Below are 27,343 nucleotides of genomic sequence, written 5' to 3' on the forward strand. Positions count from 1 at the left end.
CGACTCCTCTGGTCTGCGGTCTCTTTAAATCCAACTCCGCCGGACTCGAGCTGCGCGTCCTCTCAAACTCGTCTGGCCGCACTCCGCCTGATAAACAGCTGCTTACCATTTAGTTCACCTCACAAAGTCCCCCCCCCCCCTCCTCTTCCTCACCCCCTCCTCCTCCCTCCCCCATCAACTTCTCCTTCTGATCGGGACTTTAGTGTACAACTCTGAGGATGTTCAGATGTAGTCCGTCTGCACCACCGCTGGAAGTCTGGATTCTAGGTTTGCGTAATGCAGCTGAGGCGTCCTCTCCTCAACATCTGGATTAACTATTTGGAGTCGGAGCTCGCGGCCCAACACGACACCCTCACTTCTGTCTGCTTTAATCTTTACGGGGAAAAAAAACCTTCATTTATTTCATATTATTTTTTTAGTCTTGGAATTTTAACGGCCTTTGTCAACGGGAGATTTGTGCGTAGATTATGTATTCTTTAAAATGGGTGCGAACAACGGAAAACAATATGGAAGCGAGGGTGAGTGCTGCCTCTCTCTCTCTCTTTATTTAATTTCGCTCCAAATAACGACTTTTAAGCAAACAGTAATGATTTTTAGAAGGTAAAATTAAACCACCGTGTTATCCCTGAACGTGTAATTGTGTCCAACCGAAGTTAAAACCCAACATTTGGAGTCCTCCCAGAGTTTGCCCCGGCTAGCTTGCATCAACTTTAGCTCTATCCCCTCTATATTTTCAATTTCCCAGCAACAAACGGCGCGTTTGCTTCCCTCAGACACGTTTACAGCTGTTCGACTTCAAAACGACGACTTTTTAAGAACTTCATGCTGATGTGCTGCTCTGCCCGAGAGGGGGAAGAAGAAGGAGGACGTCTCCCCTTCTCAAACACTCATAATTTCTCACACTTGCAGCCACGTCTCTACATTTTCCTGCGTTTTAATTGGAGAAGTTAACCCTTGGGTTTGATGAAAAAAAAAAGTTAATGGGGTAAAAGTTTTAAGGAGGCAACAAGCAGGCGTCATGCTGTAGTCGGTCATGTTTTCGAGATATTTCCTGCCACTGCAGCCAGTTTTGAACATATAAATCAGTCTAATGAGTTTCTAGTCCTGCAGGTTCCTGGGACAGCATTCAGAAGTCTAGTTTATGGCATATTCTGGATCTTAAGGCAGGTTTTGTGGAGGTGGGTCCAGACGTGAGTGTTTGAGCTTGTGTTCTCATCTTGATAAGAGACAATTCCAGAGATTTTTGTCCAAAATTCCTCACCAACTTTTTTTTTTTTTTTTTTGCCTTCTGATGTTCTATCCAGTTTGTGCTCTAAACCATTATGGCGCTCCTGGAAATGAAGTGACGTTCCGGACACGCTGAAAACACAGAAAATGATATGTCGCTGCTTCTGTTAAAGCGAACGAAGGCAGGAATCCTCTTCTTCTCAGACATGTTAACTAAATACCAAAACTGACTGTATGGATGCTTGTCATCATGAAAAGATAAACATCTGTACAGGTTTGTCACCTGTTTGCAGTCATGACAATAATATCTTATCTCAAAAACATGAATGTGCAGTTGCACGGCTGAGACACAAATGGTAATTAGGGATGCAAGGATCCCACCCATTAGCCTCCGTACCAGCCACCAACGTAGACAAAAGTAACCCACAAGTATTGACAAAAGCAACCTAAGCACTCATTAGCATTTGCGTCAGCTCGCAGCTAAAATCCCTATGCTAAACATCTGTGTGGACGTTGGTCCAGAACCGTTGGATCCCTCTCAGGGATGTGGATATGAAGGCCAGCAGGAAGATGAGTTCACTGTCCGTCCAGCTCAGCTCGTAGATAAACCCAGAAAATTGTTTCACTCAACTGGAATGTAGCCTAAATCCAGGGAGGGACAACCTGAAACTTTCCCTTTTTTTTTTTTTTTTTTTTAACGATATTTTGATAACCAAAATCCAAGGCTCTCATTCCACTGTATTGATAAAATCTCCAACCATAGCATTAATGATCCTGGAATGTTGGCTCCACAGGCGGGTCCGACTCACCTTCGCTCCAGAATCTAAAGCTTCATCTTCAGCGTTACTTATTCAGAATAACTGTGGGTCGACTCTACCACATTATTTCTGTCTCCGGAGCAGAAATGTTTGTATAAATAACATTCCAGCGTGATCCCTTCCTAAGTCAATACCGGCAGAGAAAAGATTGGAATTCATGATGTTAAAAATAACATGTGGACTCGGTCCACCAGAGAGAAACCCGCCTGTTAAGGACCAGATTTTGAAAACAAGTGGACTTGCTTGAAGTTCTTGAAGACATTTTACTTCTCACTCTCTTAAACTGAGGCTTTCGAACTGAAGGAGCACTTTGAGACACGAGTGGATGATTCTGTTAGCGCGTCATCACAATTGGCTTCTTCTGCAACCAGAGATGACCATATTTGGATGAGACGGTTGGATCTGATTTACGCTAGGGGCTAGCAGCTAGTGACGTTAGCTGCTTAGCGTGAAGCCTTGATACAATATAAGTGGAGGTTTCATGGGATATGATGATGTGGTACTTGACAAGACACTTTGCTTGTAGTGACAGAGCACAATCCTCCGGGCTGTCCTTCGAATATCAGTTGGGAGCTCCTATAGAGATGAAAATAAAACTGCTGATGTGCGGAATCCGTGCACCTGTAAACGTTGCCTGACCAGCGGCGAGTGTGTTGTAGAACAGCCCAGCCGTAGTCAAGAAAACTCTCGTGTGTTGTTGTGATTTGCTCTGTCTCCGGTTTGTGTCAGAGGACAATCGTGGGGCGAGCGTCTCTTCTAGTCAGGTGTAACCTCGATAAGTTGGAAGGGGCTTTGTTAGCAACTACCTGTCATTCAGATATCCCCAAACTTCAGTAGCAGGATCTCAAATGTCTGATTTTGCGGAGACAAGTAAAAGTGCTTTGGGAGAAAGGTCCCATGTAAATAAAGCGCTGCAGGCTGCAGGTGTCATGTGTTCTTGCAGGCCAACTCAGACGTTAGCACCACCAAGGTGTCCCGCGACCATAAGCCACTGGAGTTTTTGCACTGGTTCAATCGTTGCTGTGTGTTAAGCAAAAATTTAGTTTGTTCCGGATGTCATTCTTTACGATTGGGTGCCTTTTTTTATTTTATTTTTTTAAGGATTTTAGGCTTAAAAGCCATCACTAGAACTACACAGCTAACGTTCTACAACGTGCGCCCACGAGCACAAGACTCAACGTCCCCTCAACTAACTCGAGCGTTTTCTGATTTGTAGTCTTGTTCATGCGTTGGTTACCAGCCGCTGTTTTTAAGACACAAGTACGATTCAGAATTCACAAGTGTGGTTGATGACTCGGTTTGTCCTTTAGAACAGAACAACACAAGTGAGTGATCAGACGCTCAACAATGCTAACGTGCGTGCAGGTTTCAGGACCAGGCCAGTCCATTCACAGTTTCCATTAATGGTGAGTGGTGGCGGATGGAGTGTTACAGTGGTAAAAATATGGTATCTGCCAAACACCCTTTTGCTGATGTAACCACAGAGACCAAAACCAGATTGGAATGATTTTTAAATGTTTGGAATCGGCCTCAAGTGGCCATATGGGGAACTGCAGTTTCTCTGCACCTCCGCATTGTTAGTTTTGGTGGGAGGTGACGAAAACAGGACATTCTTTCTTGCAGTTGCGTTTTATTTTGATTCCACACTGATGCCGCTAATCTCCTAACTAGCCGGTGTTAGCTGCTGTCAGAAAACACTCTTGGTGTTTCTGAAAAGAGCTCTCACATCGTCTCACAAAAGAAAAGCTGTTGACTCCCCTGTGTCTTGGTCCACTGTCTTAGTGCAGAATTCTGCAGTCTGTCTGTCCACATCTGTTTTCAAGTGTGACTCCACAATTAATCACACTCTGGTCACAACTATGCAGAAACTCTCCACCAACAGATTATATAAGCACAAGTCAGGAAGCCGGAGCTTTTCTCAAAGTTGTTTTTTCATGAAGGACAGAAAACAATTGGCCCAGCACAGATCCACACGCATCACCCCGAAGGCCCCGCAGAGTTCCCCATGCTGAGAGAAATCCTGTTCCGAGCAAAATATTAGAATAGTTGTTCTCCGGTTGACCCAGCCTTATTATTTCTGCATTGCTTGGATATTAGAAAATAACTCTCATGTTGACATCTGCAAGCTTCTCATGAATATTTGAGCCATTTCTGAGGGCTAAAGTAGGAGTCGTCGCAGATGTGGCTTCTCAGTGAGTCACCACAAAATGTTCTTCATGCTCATACATACAATATGAGCCGCTTTTAAATAATTGTACCTCTGGGACTGAGTGTCTTGCATGTTTTTTTTGGACGCCAGCTTTCATATTTACTACGTATTTCAGGAACTGTCTCGTCTGTTTAGGTGGCGGCGCTTGATGCGCAAGTGGCGGGTGTGACTGTTTGGGAATACCTCCTCAGCCCCGTCGTGCCGGGTGAACGGCACATACTTAGTCTCAGGAAAGCCACAAAGCTGCATTTATGATCTGACAGAGGAATGAAATCCCATAAACAACTACTCCACAGACAGCCTGCAGTCACCATGGCAGACGAGCCCGTTGCACTCCAGCGGCAGAGGCACACATTTACAGATCACTTTGAAATTCGGCCCTCTCGTGTGTCTGTACTGAAAACCTACATTCAGTAGTACAAGCATAGCACATAGGTTGGTTGTAAATTCATAAAAGTTCCTTTCAAGTGGCAGTTGACCTAAAAAGTATGCTGCTTGTGATACATGTAATCATACATTAAAGAGAGTAATTGCTTGTATCCACCGAGGGAGGGTTTTCTCACTCGTCCTCCATTGAAGGGAAGGCTGAAAAGGATTAGATGTGACTTTATTCTTCTTCCAAATGTCAAACTAACCATTCATCTGAAACGGGGGAACACAAAAGTAATGAAAGCAGAGAGTGATGGGCTTCAGATTTCCTTCCGACCTCCTTACCACATGTAATATGTCACGAAAGCGCAGTTACGTTTTATTCTGACAAACACACTTTAGAAAGTACACTTAAAGGCTTTTTTCCCCCCCTCCCTTTTCAAATGGTAAGATTGATTTTACGAGGAAAAAAAAAAGATGGAATGAAAGAATTCTTATATGTGGCATTCCAGTTGTAGATAAGGTGAGTTTGTCATCCTGTTTTCACAGCGCCTGTGTTTTTCCCCCCTCTTCCCCTGCAGGTAAAGGCAGCTCAAGCATCTCTTCTGACATAAGTTCGAGCACAGATCACACACCAACTAAAGCTCCCAAGAATGTGGCTACCAACGAAGGTAAAGCATCTGGTGCTCATTAACCAAACTCCCCTCCCTTCTTTCCCTCCGCTTCTCCTCCTCTCCTCTCCTCTCCTCTCCTCTCTTCTCTTCTTCCCTCCTCATCCACTCTCTGCGCTGCCTATTTTTGGAGAGAAACCTGCGTGTTCCTGGGATTACCCTAAATTGAAAACAAACTCACAGCTCTCATCAGAAACCAAAGGTATTTCTTGGGCTTTGTTTTTGAAAAGAAAAAAGAAAAAGAAACAAAATTACTGCCTCGCAGTTTTGTGCTGCCACCAACCAGTGAAGTTCCAGTTTAAATCCCTGTCTGTGGTGAGGATTGGAGCGTAGTAGTGGGGGGGGGGGGGGGGGGGATTTTTACCAGGGCGCTCAATTGGAAGAGGGCCCTCAAAAAGTTTTGGAGACATGGATGCTGTGCTACACCACCAATGAGAGGTATCGGTTGTATTTTGAGGGAAATTGGAAGAAAATCCAGTGACAGAGACATGGTAGCATGGAAGTGGAGGTCTTCACGGGTCCTACAATGCCTGCTGGAACCTCTAGAGACCCAGAAATGTCCTGGCCGGAATTGAACCATTTATTATTAGAAAAGTGAGACTCAGACCTGGCTAGACCCAGAGATGCCGGCTCCAAACCCCATCATCCCCAAGACACAGAACCAAATGTCCCCTATTTTGAAGCTGCTTGCTATTAAGATAACAACTTACAGGCTGTTAAAACAAAACTTTAACTTTTAACCAAAAGTGGAAGCCTTCTGCCCCCTGGTGCTGCCCGAGGGCGACCTGGCAAATGTAATCCATCCCTGATCCAATTGTCTACCCAGAAAGATGGTGACGGAAATAAATCCACACTGGTTTTTCTTCTCGTTATTTTCAGCATGGCTCCAGATGTCAGGGGTGACAGTGATTCCACAAGGACGCATTCGAATTTTGTAACTGGTTCGACTGTCGGAACCAGGGTCTAAATTTGGCACCACGGCCTCGATTAACTGTCGATACTAATCCATGCAGTCTTGTCCCTCTGTCAGAGGAAAGCTACGTGGTCCGGGAAGAGTTCTGGTATCGGTCCTGATGCCGAGGAGCCCTGACCAGTTTCTCCACCTCCCTCAAGTATAAACATTTGGGTCATTAGATTTTATTTTACTCACACATGTTTACGATATCTGATCCAGTAGTTTGCTGTCTCCCACCTCGTCATTCACCGATGGTTCGCGTCACTCATAGGTTGCTGGATTATCCAGAGTTCCAATTGCCAGATTCCACCCGAGGTTTGTTCATGCACCCAAACTAAGCGCCTGCATGTGGAGTATTTAAATGAAGCAAAAGTTCTATTGACCTGTTTCTCACCGGTACACATCGCTCTCATTTGATCAGCCGGGCTGCCGAATTCTTGTGGTTTTGGAGCCGACCCGACAGAAAAGAGAACGCCAGCTGTAGCCTGCGTTTATAACTGTCACTCAGCTGCAAATTTCAAGGTGTTTTTTGGGGGTTTTTTCGCGGAGGAAAGAAAACGAGCGCAGGGAGAGGAAAACATCAGTCGTGCTCCTCGTGACACATCTTTTGGTTAAATGCAACATGTTTGTGAATTAGTTTGGTTTAGCGAGGGTTTATTGAGTGACAAACCTCGCTAAATAAATAGCGGGTTTCCTTCTGTGAGCGTGCGTTATTCAGACGAAGCAGATTACTGCTGCTCCTCAGACTGCTGACTCACTGAGACCTGTGTTACTGTAGGTAATCTGAGGGAGGACCTGCACCGATAGAAATCTATAGACAGAGTATAGACCGTAGCCGGTGGCTTCCCCACCATAATTTCCCTCCTGTCTTATGACTGAAAGTGTTATTTTGTTCTCCATGCTAAGTGGCAGTAATTACATGGTCTGGAACCACCATGGCCACAGTTAAATCCCCCCTTTAAAAAGACACACACACACGTAGCAATAAATCCAAGTGCATACACACACAAGCAGATCACACAGTCCACACCCACCTGGTCCTGTGGTCCTCTAAACTAATCAGGAAGCCGTCTTGGCCGTTTCCTCGCCACACACTGGGAGTATTCATATTAGGCTCCCATGCAGTGTCGTGCGCTGCTGTATCACTGTTGGTTACTTAGCTGGTTAGTGTGGTTTCATATCCGTAGCCCATCCCACTTAAGAATGTGTAGCATGCACTGTTCGTTTATACGGTATATAATGTCATGCATTGCTCACCATATTACCAACTAGACATGCTAACAGGTTTATTCCTGTAATGACGCGATTTCCCCCCCAGCACACGTTCTGTCCTCTGTCACTGGCGAATGTAGATATTTGATATTTTGATGGAACAGAACATGTTCGAACTTGTGGTCTTTATCAAACTAAATACATGTAGAAAGGAGTTGTTGCTGTTGTTGTGTTTTTCCCTTCTATAACGAGGGGGGAAAAAATCTTGGATGCGCTGCTTGATCAGCACCAAAATGGAAGGGACTCATCCCTGGTTTGACAACTTTTTTTGTGAAAATCTATCCATAAGTTTTTTTCTGTAAAATGGAAACAAGCGAACATACCCGGGATCATATCTCCAGCCGCGATTAAAAAAAAAACAAAATTTGATTCATATGTTCATTATCATTCACATGAGTCTCCTTCCAGACTTCTCTGTTTAAACATTCGTAGCTCCACCCAGGAGGTCATCATGTGATCAGCAGGATAACTCCAAAAGCCGTGGACAGAATTTGATCAAACTTGGTTGGAGGATGATAATACTTTGTTTGAGAAACAATAATCCGAGACCGGACCCCGATCTGACGACGTCGCATCTCCCTCACGAAGGTGTGCGTTCTCTGAGTGCCCGCTAGTGCGTTTTTAAGATGGATTATGCAAAAACTACCTGAGCAGATTGCATTGGCCGAGGAAGAACCTTTTCATTTTTGGACCAGTAACTGTTTAACATAGTAAAATACTGCTTTTTATTACATTTGCCTTGGCAGAGGGAAGTGCTCGAGGGATGTCCAACTTTTAGCGTTATTATGCAAAAACCACCTGGCTTATTTTCATGAAACTTTTGGGAGGGATGGAGCGTGAGTCCATATCCTGGATCTGTACTTTATAGAATGCACTATCATGTGCTTTAATCAGCACCCTACTGAATTCAGCTTTCCATTTGTGAAAAAAAAAAAAGTTGTGTATTTCCGCTTACAAATGACACATTCTCTCTCTTACAGCTTTAAATCCAAACCAGAGACTTAAGGAATGAAAATCAGCGTAGTGGAAAGTAGTGTTCCTGCCCTCCTTTACTTGTCCAACTTGTATTCCCACTAAATCAATATTAGGAAGTTGCACTGGTTCTCCTCTCAAAAACAAACCGAGTCTGGCAGTCGTCTGGCAAGTTCTAGCTATGTGTCTCTGTTTTCATTTACTATTTAGACAGGCTTGTGGTGGCCTGACCCAGTTCAGTTTGTTATTAGCTGCAGACTGGAAGGCATGGTCCTCAACAGTAAATCCTTCCTGTGGGATGAAATTCAGTATCTCCCAGCAGGGGTTTCAGCTGTGACCCTGTCTGGGCCTCAAAGGGTTTGCTTTGGCACACTTGGAACTCCGGGTACCGTTGGAATGCGGCTCCCGACATGGCAGCTAAACTGACAACACCCTGACATGTTTGTGTTGTAACTCTGCTGTATCAGCTGGAGCTCATGCCAGGTTGCAGTCGCTGACGGTACGCAGGCTCAGCAGGGCGTCCGTCGTGTAGCAGCCATGGAGGTCAGCCTGTTCGCATGTTTATAACGGTACCAGGAAGATGGCTGAGACAGCGAGCGGTGGGAACAATCAACATGACCACTTCCTCTCTTATCTGCCAAAGAAGCAGTGATAAGTGTCAGGGAAAAGCTGACTCTGTCCCACCACACCATGGCCCATGCATCTGTAGTTTTCTGGATGTTTGTTTGTAAAAGCAGTATATCGTTATGGATGACTTTTATTTTTTTTAGTTGATGTCAATTTCCTGAATAATAGCAGTTCATGCCAGGCTCAGACTAAACAATGGTTAATATTTCAGGTGAATATTTGCTCAAAGCGACAGTCACTGGGAATAAAAAGGTAGTATCAAGCTGATTTATCATGATTTGAGATGCCAAAACCAACACGGCAAAATTAGATTTTCCTTGATTTCCTGTATTTGATACCTACAGGCTTCCATGCAGTCAGTCTTCCACTATTACTCCTGGGGTTTGACCTTCCCAACAACCGCCATTTCAAAATAATAATATTCCTACAAAGCTGTTCCCTTGGCCAAGGAAACAGCCGTGCACATTCCGGCTATCGAAGCTCCTGTCCGGCACCTGACTGTAAAGAGGCTGTGTTTCACAAGTTGGCAAACTGCTGCAAAAACCTCGGCTTGAGATGCGCTCGCCACATTACAGTGAGAGCATAGCAAATTTGAAATAGGCCAAATTAAAAAAACAACAACATCCGGAATATATCTTTTACTTGATCCTTATGTAGTCAGAATATGAGTGTTTGGCATGTGAGTATGTCTACAAGATATATATTCACCGTCAAAATGGTTTGACTGCTGTTTTGAAGTCCTGCATCCATCATCATCCTCTCCATCTTGATGTTACCAAGAGGCTGGGTTGCCATGGATACGCATCGCTGCACTTTTAATGCTGATTGGAAGCTCGCCATGGTAGCAACAAAACATCCCTACAACAAGGAGGAGGGTTAAACATTCGGACGCCTGCAAAAATGATTTCAGCAGGTCTTGTTCTTAAAGAGAGTGTCGTGATCTCATAAACTCAGCACAGTTTTTCTGAAAGAATTCAATCCTAACTTTGGAAATAAATGGTGACAGTTTTGCTTCGCTAACTGCGGGAGGCCATCCCTGAAGGGCCGTTGTTGGGCTCAAACAGGAATGTTAAGGTTATTCACACCTCTGACACCTGTTTTTATTTGGGTTTGCTTGCAGACTTACTTTAAAGTTACAGAATAAAGTATGCCAGTGCTACCAATTCACATCAAATCAGTGGGTGTCAAATTGTGATACCCAAGGCTGCGTCTGAGGTAGAAAATCAATTACAAAATCTTTCTAAAAGATGGAGAATGAACATTATTTGATAGCCTGAAAGCTAAGTCTCCCCCAACAGCTGCAGCTAACATTAGCAGCAGGCCTGGAATTGAGAAGTTTGGCCCTTTAAAAAAATAAATAAATAAAAAATACAGAAGTTACAGTTTTCTTGCTTCAGAGAAAGTCAAGTACCATAAAACCCATCACTGCAAATGCTCCCATTGGTTCAAATGTGAACGTTCCCCAACCCTAGCTTAAACTCAGCATGGGGTTTAACTTTCCAAAGCGAAGGCATTTAAATTTGAGTGTACTGACACAAACAATCAGAGACAAATACTGCAAATTGTTTTGGGCGGGGGCAGGGGGGGGGGGGTTTAGCCTCCATTTAGGTTAACTTTTCGCAGCCAATTATTGAAAAACCTTTTGAAATTTTGGCAGTTTTTGAGGCGCAATACAGTTAAAACAGTTCTGGACCATCCCAAAAGCATCATAACTGACTTCCTCATGGTTTTCACTTTGGCTGTAATATTATCCTATTATAGCGTTACACACTTGAGTATTGATCAGTCACAGTTCACAATATTCCCACGTGGCTGTTGTGAAGGCACTGCGAGGGTTTGCTGTGCAGTCTGAACGTCTCCGCTCACAAATCTCTTGTCTCCAGCATGTTCATATTTTTGCCTTCCCACGGGCAGCAAATACCTCACACTTCATCCTTAAGCTGCACGCGGTGATGACCCATTTAGTTGTGTTTACTCAACCAGATATATAGTGTTTCACTGTTGATGTCTGCTGTGCCAAATGGGAGAGAGGCTGCAGGGAGGCGTTTGTGTGACTCACTGCCGTTGGGAGATTTTCTATGTAGCGAAACGATTATTCTCCACATTCTACATGTAACTTTAATCATTCATCTACGTCCTGGACTGCTGTATATCCGCTTTGTCAAACGATGCCTCCGCAATCCTTGAGCTGGCGTGACAAATTTATCCTTTTTGAAGTCTGGTTGAAACTTAATGCTGCATTTGTTCTGTGGTTCTACAGCTGCACTGCAAGTTTGTTTAGATGGAGCATCTGTTACTGGAGGAACATTTTTGGCAGGTGGTAGGATTTGGTGTTTTGGTTACCTATGAAAGACTGGAAGGAATTGAGCGGTGCTAGAATGAGTCCTAAGACCTGGAGATAAGTTAGCATCGAATAACATCTGGTTCAGCTGTCTGAAAGTCCATGGGATTTCTGAATTGGTTTAGTCAGCCCATACAGCACTTCTACATTTTGAAGCTCTTTGTGTTGCTAACAGGTGGCTAAATGAGAAGACGGAGGTTGTCACAGAAACACGGATGAGGCGCGAACCACAGCCGTGGTGACTGTGAGCTCATTCTTACGTGGTGCAATTCAGTTTTAACACAATGTTACAATTTCATTTTTGTCTCATACGCCGTTGTTTGCCCCAGAACTTATTGTTGGCAAAATACAACGTAAAAATCCCTCTAGCTTTTGGTTGAGGGGATCCACGACGATGCTAGCTTCCCCGGTTTGCATAGAAAAATATCACATCATTTCTGTGGCACCATGTAGCATCAGAGATGGAGGTCCGAGGCAAGATCTCTACTGACAGGTACATGTCTGAAAAATGTTCCCCCATATTTGCCACCTAAATCATACAATATTGGTCTTCAGGAGGCCAGAAAAAGTACAGAAATGTTGCAAGGTGAACTGAAGGATGCTCAATTATCTTTCTGTACCCTTTCTTTACTTCTAATTTTTGAGTGTGTGTGTGTGTGTGTGTGTGTGTATGTGTAGATTTGCTTTAGTTTTTTCTCGCAAATGTAATTCGTGTACAAAAGCTGCATTGTGTAAAAAGTTTGTTGCAGTTTTAATGAAACATCAAGGGTTTGATTCTCAAGTCTCTTTGAGAAGACTCTGTGTAAGGAGTAAGTAGTGAGGAATAGAACGCCAATGCTTTTTTCCCCTCATTTACTCCATCAGCTGTCCTCGCTCCTCCCCCTGCCTTTCTACTGCTCCTATAGACAGGAAATCTGAGCAAAAAAAGCAAAAGAATAAGAAAAAAAAGAAAACAAGTGAAAGTATTCTAGCGAAGGAGGAGGGAAAGGCAGCACCATCCCATAACTCTTCTCTGCTTGGCCTTCTCACTCTCCGTCCCAGCGAGGAAGCAGTGGCCCTCTTGTTTTGGATGTGTTTGCCATTTTAGGCTTACATTTTCTTTCTTTTTTTCAGTTCTACTACAGGAGCCTGTTTGACAGGAGTTGGGAAAGACGCCATTGGCCGAAACACGCTCGCTTCCTGTAAGATTCTGGCTTGCAGTTGTTTTTAGTGATACACCTGGGGGTTTAGAGCTTTTATATGGCAACACTTGTGGACCAGCTGAACTGCCAGATTGGACCCCTCCTCCTTGACTTTCATTCTGTGGTTTGCTTCGTTACGTAAGCAAGGAAGTGTCAGTTGTGCCTGAAGATGCAATAGTACAAAAATGAGAGGAAAAAGTCTGTCTAGACAGTGTACTTTAAGGACCTTTTTCTTTACTTTATTCCCAAAGGAGAAAGTTCACTCTGCGTTTTTAACCATCTGTAGTGATGATAAACACACGCTGCCAGAGAACTGTTGGGGTTACATTCCTTGCTCAAGGGCTCTTAAGCTGGAGGGTTAAGCTCTGTTCCCTGGCCCTTGGTTCTCAGGCCCTTGGTATTAAACTGAAGGGCATTAATCTTGAGTTCTCTTTGAGAACTGAAAAGAATCTTACTCTTAATTTACAGTTCCATTGCTGATACCACTTTAAAATCACTTGACTACACGTGTTCCATCGTCCATAGACTACATCCCAAACACACTCGCACAAATGGCATAATTCAGGATACAGTTACATATTAAACAATGTCAAGTCTAAAATCAGGCACTGATAAAGTCAACAAGCCTCAAGACTGGTCCCCAAGTGGCAGTCTGGAGCACATCACCCACATTTCCCTGCCAATCCAGGGAATTCTATAATCCATAACTTTGGGCAACAACTTTAACCTTCAGACCACAACTTCCCCAGCTGTATAAATTGCGGTCTATCAAATGTGGAGTGCTTTAAACGTCACGGAGAGCTGTTTTTACTCTTTACTGTCATTTCCCTGTACCAATGGTGTCCAGATCCGGGTGATGCCGTGTCAAATGAGTGAGAAAACCTGCAAAATAAATGATCACATTTGCACCAGACCAGCATCTAGGGTTTGTCTGATCCGCGAGGTTTGTAATTGAAGGCTGGAACGTTTTGGAACCAAAGGAATGTTGAAGAAACATCAGAATTAAATGATAAAAGAAGTCTAGTCGGATTCTTATAGCACTGCGGTTGAATTTTCCTATATCCTTAATGTTTCCACCACAATTTTTTCCCTTGACCTCATGGTGTTATTCGAGGTTAAGTTAAAGTAGTGAGGTAAAGACAATGGTAGGGACTATCCAACCTCGGTTTTGGTTTGTCCCGGTTTGCAGATGCTAGTGGAGTGTTACAACAAAACACATTCATCCCTCTGGAGACTTTTAACGCACCTGGTGAACTAAAAGACTGGAAAAATGCACAAATGCCTGCTGTGTTACACCTCTAATTCTAACACTGACACTTGATATGTAGTAGTCATTAGTGTTGGAGGTATTCCATCCATCCATCCATCCATCCATCCATTTTCTTCCTCTTATCCTGTTAAGGGTCACAGAGGGGTGGAGCCTATCCCAGCAGCCTTTGGGCGAGATTCACCCTAGAAGGGTCACCAGTCCATGGCAGGGCCAACACATATAGACAGACAACCATTGGCTCTCCCAGCCACACCTACGGTCAATTTAGAGTATCAATCAGCCTCGTCCCCTCTTGATGTCTTTGGACTGTGGGAGGAAGCTGGAGTACCAGAGAGAACCCACACAAGAACAGGGAGAACATGCAGACTCCACACAGAAAGACCCTGTGCTCCAGCCGGGACTCGAACCTGGAACCTTCTTGCTGTGAGGCCACAGTGCTGACCACTGCACCACGGTGCAGCCTTTTTGGAGGTATTCTTTTCAGCATGGGCCAAATTTGGACCTGGTAATGTTGTTTGAACACTTTATGAGCTACAAGAAGCACAGCCGAGGTAGAAGGATGTGTCAGAGCAAAGGTTAAGGGATCAGAAATTTTCTTGCAGGTCATTCTGAGGGAAACATGAAGCTTTCATAGCATTTCCTTAAGTAACAGTTTAGATTTTTTTCAGTCTTTACTAAAGTGTCGGACTGACTGGGAGACTGGTACAATCCCCGAAGCAATGTAGCTTTGACAAGTTTTGATTTCATGGGAATTAGGCGCCACAACTATTGCTTCCATTCTTGTTATGCCAGTGCTAATGCAACCGTCTCCTGACTGGCTTGAGATCGATATCAACCCTCAGCATGAAAGCCAATTAGTTTTTTTTTACCCCTCAGATATCAGACTGTCCCTCTAAAGCAAATAACAACCCTTGTAAAATCAAAGATTTCTTTGTCAGTCTTAGTCATGCTTTGAACCCATTTAACCCCGCCTGACTTCTTTTTTTCCCCCCTTGAAAAGCTACTAAGAAAGTTTCTAACCAGTGAGTTTGTATTTCCAACCTCTGTGACACATTTCCAAGAAGTGAAACGTCCGGGTTTTGTGTTATGGCTGTCCAGAACTGCATATAAAATGAATATATATACATACACACACAGCACAAGATTCAACATGTTTTTGCAAGTTTATAAGAGCAACAGTTCCAGCACCATCCCTTGTTCTGTTGCCTGAACCACATGAGATCATTACATTTGCTCCTCATCACAACCAAATCAACCGTTTGCGCCAGCACTCCCTTTTCCATTCCTTTCTGACGTGCAGTTCCCGGTGCTGTCGTTTCACAGGACCATCACTCTATACCCCTTCTCACTCTCACCTGCCAAAATGGATAGAACTGCACAGATAAACTCATGAGTGTTTTCCAAATTTAACCTGTAAAAGGTGACGTCACGTTGAATATCGGTGAGGCCAGATCAGTTTTGCTGATGATGCAAATTACTGGTCGCTCCTCTTTATCCTGTAAAATACTGTGTTGAATAGACAAACACAGCAGCTCCTTTTTGAAGGAGCAGGCTCGCCTCTAAATTTGGCTGCATGATATGTGAGTGTCTGCTGTCCTCCTCAGTTCAGGATTTATGAAGTGCTGAGGGTAGCGTAGAGACATTTGTGGAACAGACAGTGTTGCTCTAAGAGACAAGGGGAAAAAAAATCCTCCTAAGGAAATTAGATGTGTTGCGGGGAAAGCGTGTCACAGTCCCTGGCGTATATATTCTACACAAACTTCAGAAATGAATCTGGCGGCCAAGTGAGTGTGAGAATAGCTGAGGTCCACATGAAGGAGAGCTGTGGGGGTTGTGTGGAGCTCAGGAGCCTGTTTCCTGTCCAAGTGTTCACATTGTAATGGCACCAGCAGGCCCTATTGTCTTTCAGGTTGTCCAGTGACGTAACGCCTTCCTGTAGTGAAGGCTGTGCTGATAGCTCAGCCGCCACACTGGTCGGTAATATCAACTTCCATGTATTCAATAAAACCCTAGACCGACCCAGATGTTTTTTATCCCGGGAGTTCTTCCACTCTGTCGGATGTTTCCTTTTAAAAAAAGTGGAGCACGTAACTGTTTAGGGCTGATAAATCAGTTGTTTTTTTGATTGTTTTTCAGTCCAGTCACGCCCCTTGGTTGATTTTTATTAACCTCCTGTTGTCCACCTGGAGCTCCAGTCTTCACTGATATATTTCAACGCATTTCCAAGTGAAACGGGATAGAAAGGCGGGAATTTGAGGGATTTGCTTGGAATGCTGAAAAGTGGCCGCATCAAGAAAGTGTCATCACATAAAAGTGAGGCCGACACAACAGTGGCCATATCCATCGGGGAAGGGAGAAGACTTTTCGCTTCGAGCATTTGCTGATTCTTTGTGAAAATGGACTGATCATAATCTGGTTCCTCAGCATGAACACACTGGAGGCAGTCGGACTGTACCACCGTATTTGGGGGTACAAAAACCAGGTTTGAGGTGGAAAACAGCTAGAGGCACTAGAAAACTGATGACTTTGTTTAAAAAGATTAAAAATACATTGATATTTTGGTAGGTTTTTTTGACATGTGTTATTATCCTCGCCAAGGCAGAAATGTTTTCAGTGGCACTTTGTTCGCAGGATTGCGGAAATACTACAAGGCCGAATTTCACCAGACTTGGTGGAGACGTGTCGATTGGGCAAAGGAAGAGCCAATTACAATCTTGGGGTAGATTCATCTAACATAGCAATTTCTTTTCATTGGGTTTGGCTGAGTTTGCCTTGGCGGAGGCATGAGCTCTTCAAGTTCCCTTCAGTTGCGAACAACGTGACCAAGGACCTGAACCAACGGGTTAAAAAGTCAGTTTTCATTCAGCTAGACTTTAAACTTCCGACACTGATTGGATTCCCTGTCTTATGAGTAGAAAATACGCATCACTGATTCCCTCTCATGCACAACACCACACCCTGCCATGGTCTTGGCAGCGGGGGAGGAGCTAGCAAAGACTGCAGAGCATGAGCATGTCACAGGGTAATGGCATTGAGGTAATGGATTGGTCTGTGCTGCCAGATGCAGCAGTAATAATCCTGCTAGCTCCAGACAGGGTCGTAGCAGAACTTCACAGCGCTGCAACAATCCCTGCAGCTTTAGTTTATAACCACATCGCGTCAAGTCAGTATTGACCCTGCCTGTGCACTTGTCTCAGTGTCTGGTAAAGTCAGCGTGGTCTTTGCCAATTTATCTTCTCTCTCTTTCCCCTGTTTTTCTTTTTGAGGCCAACAAACCAATTCATTCGATCTGTTTTTATGTGATACTTATTTTTACTTCATCAGGTTTTTGTAATTTAGACATCACTCTGAACATGCAGCTGCACCTCCTCATCATCCAAGTATCTTCAGCGTTCACTCCAATTGATTTACATTAAACCTCTGGTATCAAAGTACAATCCAGATGTGTCTCAGAAGTAGGGCTAAGTTGATGTTAATGGGATCCTGCTGCTGCACTGCTGTGGATACGCATAGATCTGGGTATTAGTGGCAAATGATTTCAGCCAAGTATGCCTTGCTGTGGCTATAGGCACATTCAAAATGCATGAGTTTCTCTTTCATTTCACCACTGCTCTGTTGTTCTGGGTCCAGGGTAAAGACCAGATGTTCCACCGTTTTCTCCTCCGATTTCCTAAACCAAGTGGAGTCTTCCAGCATCACGCTGCCTTGTTCTTTTAATTAAAGGCTTGTAAGTGATACCGAGATAAAAGAAACACCATTGCATGGATTCCAGCAGTCTCTGAGAGGTTCAGGACACATTCCTCCAAAACCGTTTGTAACTGCAAATAGATAAGCTGAACCCGTACACAATTCAAAAAAACATCGGCAGGGAGTGACGGAACAAATCCAGCTCTTTTTCTCCTCAGTGACTAATCAGTGGATGGAGTTTGCTCAGTTGCCGTGGAGATGGAAGTTTTGACATCCAAATCCATTAACCGTACACTATGCTGGATGTGGTCCTAGATTATATCCTTAAGATAGAGGCTGAACATTTAAACCGTCACTGGCCTGACAATATGCTTTTTTTTTCCCACTGGATGAATTGTGATTCTTTTATGGTTAACCTGCTAGATCATAATTTGGGTTTTAATCACATGGAATTTCATCAGGCAGCATCTGCTCATTCAGAGCATCGTCGCTTTGAAGTTTACACGTTGCGCATCTGCGGTGTTAAAGTCGCTAAAGTCGCTTTGTTGCTGTGTCCGGTCACGATGGACGAGAGGCAGGTCAAACACTACAAGGACAAGAAGTCACATCCTACATGTGCAAACGTTGAACAAGGACGACTCACAGACCATCTGTATTTCATCCGTAGCAGATCTGGAGGAAGCCCTCTACCCTGTGCAGACATTTGTACTTCCGCAGAGATTCCGTATGATAGCAACTAAAGTGTCACAGCTGGGAAAACGCTGTACCTCCAAAGCATGCTCAGATGGGCCTTTTCAGGAGAGCGTCTGGTGTTTGACACAAGCCCTAACTCTGCAGATCATGGCTTACTGCTAAGATGCCATCTTGTTCTAAGAGTGCTATTAGAGAATATGAGATCATTTGTGCAGAGTGACAGAAACAGATGGATGTTCAGGTAGTTTGAAAGGTCATAAGAACTTGCTTGATGTGCATACAGGATCGAAACTCAGTGGTTATTTTAAAAACAAAACCTCCCTCAACCAGAAACAGAACACCTGGACCACTCAGTTTTCCATCTAAAATGCAACCGAGAAGCTGTCTTTACTTAACTTTTCCCACCGGCTGTGTGAAAGTGTGGCTCAAAGAGAAGAAATAGATGTCGTGTAATTAGTAGCACTGTGTTTCTCCAGGCTTGGAACACTCCTCTGATCAGCGACACATGTAATTACGCAACTCCAGAAGTCAGTGGCAGATGAGTTTGTTTCCTGTGTGCAGAATCCATCGCATGAACTTGGACTTGGATATTAAAGCAGTGCCTCATTCATCCATCAAAACTAATGACTCAATAAATGTGCCTTTGTCATGCCTGCACATGGCTCTGTGGAAAGTCTGGATCGTCTCCTGGATGTCATGAATTTGGCACTGCAAGACTCGCTGGGCTTTTGATTGTGTTACTGCAGGACTGATCCCATTTATATCCATAAATATTTAACACATCATCATTCATTTTCCTATTAGTTTAGTTTTCTGGGCACCTGATGGTAATGATTATCCAAATCATCAAATATGGGTGCCTGCTCAGTGTCCCCAGAGGTACTGTACTCTTTAAACCTGCCATATACATGGCCAACAGGGGGCGCCTTCCCTAGTCGCGAAAAGAAGTCTGAGAAAAAGTCTCTACTTCTCACTTGATTTATTACCTTGGTAAACATTTTCCTTATGAGTTTATGGTCGGAGTCTAGTTTCCAATTTTCTTCAGTACAGCATGATGTTCATGTTATAAATTATGGCCCCATTTAGAGTAGAATAGACGATAAAGCAAGGCATGCTTTAGGGCGGGGTTACCTTGTGATTGACAAGTCATTACCACTGCGGTCTTTCTGTTTCTCATTCAGATCCACCCCTACTTCCTCTCCACGGTTACATAATATAATAACCTCCGGTAGCAAAAAGCCAAGATGGCAACAGCCAAAACATCAAAATTAAGGCTTCAAAACGAGTCCGCAAACCTCCTAATCATTCAAACGCAGAATTTCCTGCAACAAGCGTCATCACATTCCCTCTTTTGCAAAGAAGTCTGCACAGTCAAAACATGCCTGAGGGGTGCCTTCAAGGCGAAGGGTGAGTTAGCTTAGGCTCCCAACTGTTTTTATAGCTCAGTGTGGTTTAGAATGTGATTCCATCTGTAAATACTAGGTATAAACCTAGTATTTATGAAAGTACAATATTTGCGTATAGAGAAATTTTGCAATTTTTCTTTCTAATTTACTTAATATAAATTCAGACCATCACCTGGGGCTAATCAATCAATTATAATTTGATCATACTCACTGTATGGCACAGTTTATTTGGTGCAGGTTACTGTTGCATTAAAGTATCGTTTTAAATGAAGCGTTGTTGGGCTGTAGAGATGTCCGTCCCTCACATCGCCTCCTTCAGACTTGAGAATCCCACAAAAATTTAATCCCACAAAAGTCACACCACTCTCCTTTTAATTGGTTTTCAGTTACGATGACAATAAATATGTACAAATGAACGTCCCCTGAAATATCGCCTGGCGCCAGCACTGTCTTGACATATTTGAAGAGATACACTCAAACATGTATATGATTGACCTTATGTCTGTTAAATCAAAACCTTTTGGGGGCAAGATGAGTAAGATGACCACAAGAACAAAAATCCTACATATTTAAAGTTAAACAAATCATAGACAGACCACCAACTACAATGTGATGCATTAAATCCCAACTGAGGTCAACCACATCCCACGGGGACGATGAAATCTCTACATCCTAAGTGAAAGCCAATTGCTACAGATTTTTACCGTGCAATGCATTTTTCACATGACGCTCTTCATTTTGCCTGAATTTGGATGTGAGTTAGGGTTTTAAGGGCACACAAGAGGGCGTTTTAAAGTAGCCATGAATCAGGGGACATGTTCCTGGGAGGATGAGTCTGCGGATGTCATCAGAGGCAGACTGAAGCGAGGTCTGGAATACAGATCTGTAGGACATTATTAAGGAGGATGCCACTTTCCAGCTGTCAGTCCCAGCACACAAATCTACGTGACAGACAGGATGCTGTCCATTCGTCATGCAGATGCTGACATACTGTGTACATCCAGCTGACAGCCGGTCTGGACGCATCAGTTATCTAACAGATGCGACCACGTCATTCGGTCGTCGTCTAGTCTAAATGACTGGCATCGCTAACGTAGGGAATGGTTGGCAAATGCTCGCTGTAGCGTGGCTCTGCCATTTCGCAGTGCTCTTCCAGTGTGCAATTAGAATTATTACATCGCATTGTAATGTCCAACACATCCCACAACACAACCAAACCACTGGGTTCCATCAGGCATGACATTAAAATCAATAGCTCTCATGGGTTGTGCTCAAAAAGCGCCTAAGGGCGTTATGGCTGCATGAAAGACAAAATATGATTTATGGTGCGAAAATAATGTGTTGGATGTAAGCACGGCAGGGAGTCGCTAAAGATACTTGGTGGTTATTTATTTGGGACAGCAACATCAATGTTTTTAAGCACTATTCATGAAAATACATGCCGTGTCTGGAGCATAAGGAAAAGAGGATATTAAAACTGCATACGTACCTGTATACCAACAATTAGTGTATTCAGTGCGTTGAGTATTTGGAAAGGCAGTACAACGTAATTACTCATGCCTCTTCTGGAAGGCTATAAGTGACATCATATTCTGTTGAAATGCTTTAGTAGGCGATTTATCAATCTTGATAATCTTCACAATATTGGGCGATTAAGATAAATTAGGGGATTGATGAGACACCGATAGCATCAGAAAGAGCACTCAGTGTCCTAGCGTGACGAGTTAACCCCGGTAATCAGATCCAATGCCACGGGTGATAAAAGCACCGGGCTGCACCATCTCACGCCACAGTGATGGGATTTGGCTACCTCTTCACACAGCTGGGCCTTTAGACGTGCTGGCAATCAGTGCACATCTGTCTGGAGGGCCTCCGTGTTTACACAGGGCTAACTGTACATTGTCAGCACGGTACTCCTCAGCTGCTCGCTTTGAAGCCAAGGAGTTCATCTGATGAAGAGGCCCGGGACTGTTACCCAAGTGCCTGGAAGATAAATGTGACATATTTTCCCCCCGAACGGCCCAAAACATGATAACAAAATCCATGGAAACTCTGAACCATTGATGATAAGCTTGTGTGTGCGTATCTTGGCGTTATGTCTTTTCTTTTCATTCCCACGGGATCTAAAATAGCAGAAATAAAAACAACAATTTAAAGACTTGAAAATAAATCAAAACACTAAAAGTTGATCAATCATCACAGGAGTCCTCATCATTCAAAGCCTCAAAAGACCAGAATGCTGTGCTGCCACGAGAGAGGCTGGTTTTTGAAAGAGCTGCTTCACCAATTTGTAAGGTGTCTTAACTTAAAGTAATACTCTAATATCCCATGTATTGCGTTGCCCAGCCACATGTACATCTGGCCCATTTAGGGGGTTAGTGTGCAGGGATCAATATAGGATGTTCTCTTCAGAACCTACAATAGCAATACAGGACATTTTAGGAAACAACCAATAATGATCTTCAGTTTAGGTTCTTGTATCACCTTCCCAGAACATTGAAGGAGAAGTAAAAGGAACTTCCTATTGATATAGACCAAACATATTCCCTAAAGGTTCCCAGAACTCCCAGAATGTTCCGTGGAAAACTACCAAATAACATCCCCCTAGATTCTGCATCATGGCTGTGGAGGAGCATTACAAGACAAGGTCAGTTACATCAGCTGAGTCATTCTTAGGACATGTTGGGATCAGCTGAGACATTCTTAGGACATGTTGGGATCAGCTGAGACACTCTTAGGACATGTTGGGATCAGCTGAGACACTCTTAGGACATGTTGGGATCAGCTGAGACACACTTAGGACATGTTGGGATCAGCTGAGACACTCTTAGGACATGTTGGGATCAGCTGAGACACTCTTAGGACATGTTGGGATCAGCTGAGACACTCTTAGGACATGTTGGGATCAGCTGAGACACTCTTAGGACATGTTGGGATCAGCTGAGACATTCTTAGGACATGTTGGGATCATCTGAGACACTCTTAGGACATGTTGGGATCAGCTGAGACATTCTTAGGACATGTTGGGATCATCTGAGACACTCTTAGGACATGTTGGGATCAGCTGAGACATTCTTAGGACATGTTGGGATCAGCTGAGACACTCTTAGGACATGTTGGGATCAGCTGAGACACTCTTAGGACATGTTGGGATCAGCTGAGACAATCTTAGGACATGTTGGGATCAGCTGAGACATTCTTTTGGGAACATACAATTTCAAGTTAGGAGGTCAAGGTCACTGTGACCTCATGACTGGCCCTCTTGTGAACCTCAAGAATGTCTGGAAGGAAATTCAACATGTGGCACAAACGTTTGCTTGGACTCAACAATGAAATGATTGCATTTTGTCCATAACACGAAATCCTGCACTGATTCGAACTTGTCGCACGGATTGGATAAAATGATGAAGTGATGACGTTTTGTATCCAGAAGGCCAAAGTTAAACTTCACTATGACATCATCATTTTTTGCAAAACCAAATTTTCAGGCTGTTATTGGTGGAGGCAACCACGAGGCGGTTATGTGTCCCTTGTGAGTTCCAATACTCCATTATTAAATCGCTGGAGAAGGCTTAGAAGTTTGTTTTTTATCGCATGGAAACTTGCCTTCTTGGCTTCTACAGGCTCACCATTAGTTTCTCTCTTTGAACCAAAGTGATTGAAGGCATTCGAGTCATTTTAGTTATCAAAGGTTGTTTGTAACGTGCAGGAAACGGGTAATTATATAAGAGGTGCATGAGTCAGGTTCAGCTTTTGGGTTCATTCCTGAAATGAAGTGAATATGACAGATGAATAATACTGAATAATTTGAGGGTGGAACTTTCCTTTAAAAGAGGTCTTTCCCATTAGAACACTTCAGATTTCCACAGAGTGGCACAGGAATGACTCTTGAAACCCAGAAATATTAGCACCCTCGTACATCCGGTTCCCTCGTCTCAAAGTCGATGGGTTTTTTTGAATTAATTTTTCCAATGTCATCACTGCTGCGCTGTATAACTTTGAATTTAGTCCAAAACCTTCCTAACACCCAAGAGTTTGCAGGACTTTTCACAAGTTGAGACAGCCTCTATGAAACCTTTAGTTCCAGGTACAGATTCTCTTCTGGCTTTATATTAAAAAAAATGTGTCTGTCTTGGTTTAGGCTTAGACTCCAGCACAAGGACGCTGAGCACGCCCAGCCCTGGTCTGATCCTGCCATCCAAGTCCTCCTCTCTCTCCTCTCCTGCGCTCTCCAGTAATGGCCATGAGACTAACTCCTCGTCCTCATCCTCTGCACCTGCTGAGACGGTCGCTGTTGTACACCCTCAGCCCGGCACCCATGCACGCTCGCGCCAATCAAAAAGCCACCATCACGCCCCCATTGACCTCCTCCCGGACAACACCCTCTTGCAGATCCTCTCCCATCTCCCTACCAATCAGCTGTGCCGTTGTGCACGGGTGTGTCGCCGCTGGTACAACCTGGCGTGGGACCCGAGGCTGTGGAGCACCATCCGGCTTACCGGAGAGCTGATTTACGCCGACCGCGCCATCAGGGTCCTGACTCACCGGTTGTGCCAAGACACCCCAAATGTGTGTCTGACTCTGGAGACAGTGGTGGTCAACGGCTGCAAGAGGCTCACCGACCGGGGGCTGCACGTGGTGGCTCAGTGCTGTCCTGAGCTACGACGTCTGGAGGTCGCCGGCTGTTACAACATCTCCAATGAGGCGGTGTTTGAGGTGGTGTCCCGTTGCCCCAACCTGGAACACCTGAACCTCTCAGGTAATCTGTCCCGCATAGATTACTCGCCAAGCTTGGATTTACTAAGTTTTATTAAGGAGGGAGTGCTACCTTACATCACATACAAGAATTCCTCTCCTCAGTCTTTTCTTCTAAAGCTGGTAAAATCATTAGGGGAGCGGGAGATGCTTTGCCAACCTCATGCTCCCATGTGGGGGAAGAAAGGCTTTCTTTAGCTGAAGGCAGAACTTACCTCAACACCAGTAAGAAGAGCGGTCTGCTGCTCTCATTAAGGAAGTGACACTAATGACATTGACTTGGACAGGAGCGATGTCAAGGTTATTAGCACCAGAAGTAAACCCTTTGTTGTAAAAATAGCTTCAAACAGATTTGTGGCTTTTTTTGAAGGGCTGAAAGGATTGAAATCAAGTCTGTTTTTCTAACTGGTAAGGACATCACCGAAAAATTTACCACAATGTTGGTTTTCTACAGGTTGTTTGCACGTTCTAGTTTGAGACATGCAGCCACATGTGGCAGGTTTTTCTCTAGTGCCCTCAAGTGGCAGATGATATGGGAGTTGAACCCTCAAGCGTGTGGTAGCTTGAATTAGAGCAACATCATGCTGCATTTATAGCAAAAAAACCAACAGTGCCCATGTGAATTTGGTGGTACACTGACTTGTGATAGCTTACAGTAACATTAGAAGACAAAGTTGAATTCTTGCCCAACTAATTGGCTGCGTATCACCTTGTGTGACCCTTGCAAAAGTCCCAATCGTCATGGCGGCGGGGGTTCCTAAGGCGAAGGCGATTGTGGACCTGAGAGCAGAAAATAGTCAACGGTATAAAATGATGCTTCTGTAGCTGATGCTTGATAGGGACAGCCTAGCATAGCTGTGCTAACCATTCTTGACTTTGTCATGTCACAAACATTGGGGCCACAGCAAAACCTGCTTCAAAATCTTGCTGACTTTGTCTCATCCTGGCATCGAAAGAGACAAAGCGGTAACCCAGACCCTTACACTCTGCCACTCACTCAGTTAATTTAATGCTACTGTAGCTGGTAGCAGCTGCATTTGAACACACGCACACACACACACACACACACACACACACACAAAACTACTGAGTGTCCACATGTTGAAAGTCAATCATAAGAATGAAGAATGTCCCAGGAGAACCAAAAGTCTTACAATTTCAACCTTCAGCACAGCCTCTGGTCATCCAGGATCCATTTTACCTCATGATAAAACACATTTCCTTTCCTCTCTGTCTCACTCGGGTTGTCAAAACCAATTCAAATCCTTTTACGATAACAGAACCAGAATTGATTTTTTGCCAAGCAAAGCTTTTCACGATATTAGCAATTTGACTTTTTAATTGGTGCAAAGCACACAAACAACATACCGCAGAAGTAGAAAGAAATTAAATGAAGTGCTGAAGTATTAAAAAACTTCCTTGAAAGACCCTTGAAATGAAAATAAAGTAGCATGAAAAATAGACTAATGTACAAATAGTGCTGCAGCTTAATGTGATATCTTAATAATGTTGCTTCAAAAGAAAACCCAATTTCTTCAATAGTTTGTGTTTCGTCCTCCCACAGGCTGCTCCAAGGTGACCTGTATCAGTCTTACTCAGGAGGCCTCGCTCCAGCTTTCACCCCTGCACGGCCAGCAGATCTCCATTCACTACTTGGACATGACCGACTGTTTTTCTCTCGAGGACGAGGGCTTGCGGACTATTGCCTCCCACTGTCCTCGTCTGACTCACCTGTATTTGCGCCGCTGTACCAGACTGACCGATGAAGCCTTGCGCCATCTGGCTCTCCACTGCCCCACAATAAGAGAGCTCAGCCTCAGTGACTGTCGTTTGGTGGGCGACTTTGGCCTGCGTGAGGTCGCCCGACTAGAGGGCTGCCTGCGTTACCTGAGCGTCGCCCACTGCACCCGTATTACAGATGTCGGCATGCGCTACGTGGCTCGCTACTGCCCAAGACTGCGCTACTTGAACGCCAGGGGTTGTGAGGGGCTGACAGACCACGGCTTGGGCCATTTGGCCAGGAGCTGCCCTAAACTCAAGTCTCTGGATGTGGGTAAATGTCCGCTGGTGTCGGACAGTGGTCTGGAGCAGCTGGCTATGTACTGCCAAGGCCTGAGGCGGGTGAGTCTGCGAGCCTGCGAGAGCGTAACAGGCAGAGGACTCAAAGCTCTGGCGGCCAACTGCTGCGAGCTGCAACTTCTCAACGTGCAGGACTGCGAGGTGTCGCCGGAGGCACTGCGCTTTGTCAGACGCCACTGCCGGCGCTGTGTCATTGAGCACACAAACCCCGCCTTCTATTGAAACAGGAAATACTTGGATTGGTCCTCTGACAAATGGATGTTCTCATATTCCTGCTATGTGTCAGAACTGGCTGATGTGTCAGAACTGGTGTGCAATATTGGCCAGAATTTGTCTTTTTAAATGGTAGTTTTAAATGCTGTCCTTTGAGAATACTTCCTAGAATGTATTTAACATATTTATCTGTAAAAAGGCAGAGAAGTACAGTGTCTCAGTATTACCTTTTTAACATCACATCTTGCAGTTTAACAACATGCTACAGCACTGGGTACAGCTGTGTTACTAGTTTAAAGCATTGTAACATATTTGACAAGTTCATCACCACCATACGGCCCTGAAGCATAATCATTATCCTATTTATAAACAGCAAGTGTTTTCAGACTAAACCACTAAGAATGTAGCGACAAAGCAGCAACAAGGCAAACGTAGCGAGTTTTCAAATGTACTCAGTTTCACTCTCTTCATGGCGTGTGCATATGCACTTTATGCAATTGTACTGACAATCACTTCAACTGAGCTCTAAACTTCATCGACCAAATAGGTATGGGACGGTTGTTAGAAATGAACACATTTGCTGCTATAACTGTGCCAA

General features: G+C 44.2%; 1 protein-coding gene across 1 annotated transcript; it reads left to right on the plus strand.

Annotated features, from left to right (window-relative positions):
• The first annotated feature begins 150 nt into the window (after nt 1-150).
• LOC147241424 (F-box/LRR-repeat protein 7) lies at nt 151-27,343 on the plus strand. The gene is made up of 4 exons (XM_086191311.1): nt 151-518; nt 5,205-5,294; nt 23,840-24,457; nt 26,018-27,343. The coding sequence occupies exons 1-4, from the start codon at nt 482-484 to the stop codon at nt 26,752-26,754; spliced, it is 1,482 nt and encodes a 493-aa protein (XP_086047437.1). The 5' UTR covers nt 151-481; the 3' UTR covers nt 26,755-27,343.

This window comes from Aulostomus chinensis, chromosome 21 (genome assembly GCF_037954235.1).
Source record: "Aulostomus chinensis isolate RoL2024-O1b breed Wild chromosome 21, RoL_Achi_v1.0, whole genome shotgun sequence".
Taxonomy (NCBI): domain Eukaryota; kingdom Metazoa; phylum Chordata; class Actinopteri; order Syngnathiformes; family Aulostomidae; genus Aulostomus; species Aulostomus chinensis.

Excerpts from the sequence above, each read along its gene's own strand:
- LOC147241424 (XM_086191311.1), top strand. The coding sequence starts at position 482 with ATGGGTGCGAACAACGGAAAACAATATGGAAGCGAGG. Across the intron at positions 519-5,204 it reads AAAACAATATGGAAGCGAGG|GTAAAGGCAGCTCAAGCATC; the intron begins GTGAGTGCTGCC and ends CTTCCCCTGCAG. Across the intron at positions 5,295-23,839 it reads GAATGTGGCTACCAACGAAG|GCTTAGACTCCAGCACAAGG; the intron begins GTAAAGCATCTG and ends GTCTTGGTTTAG.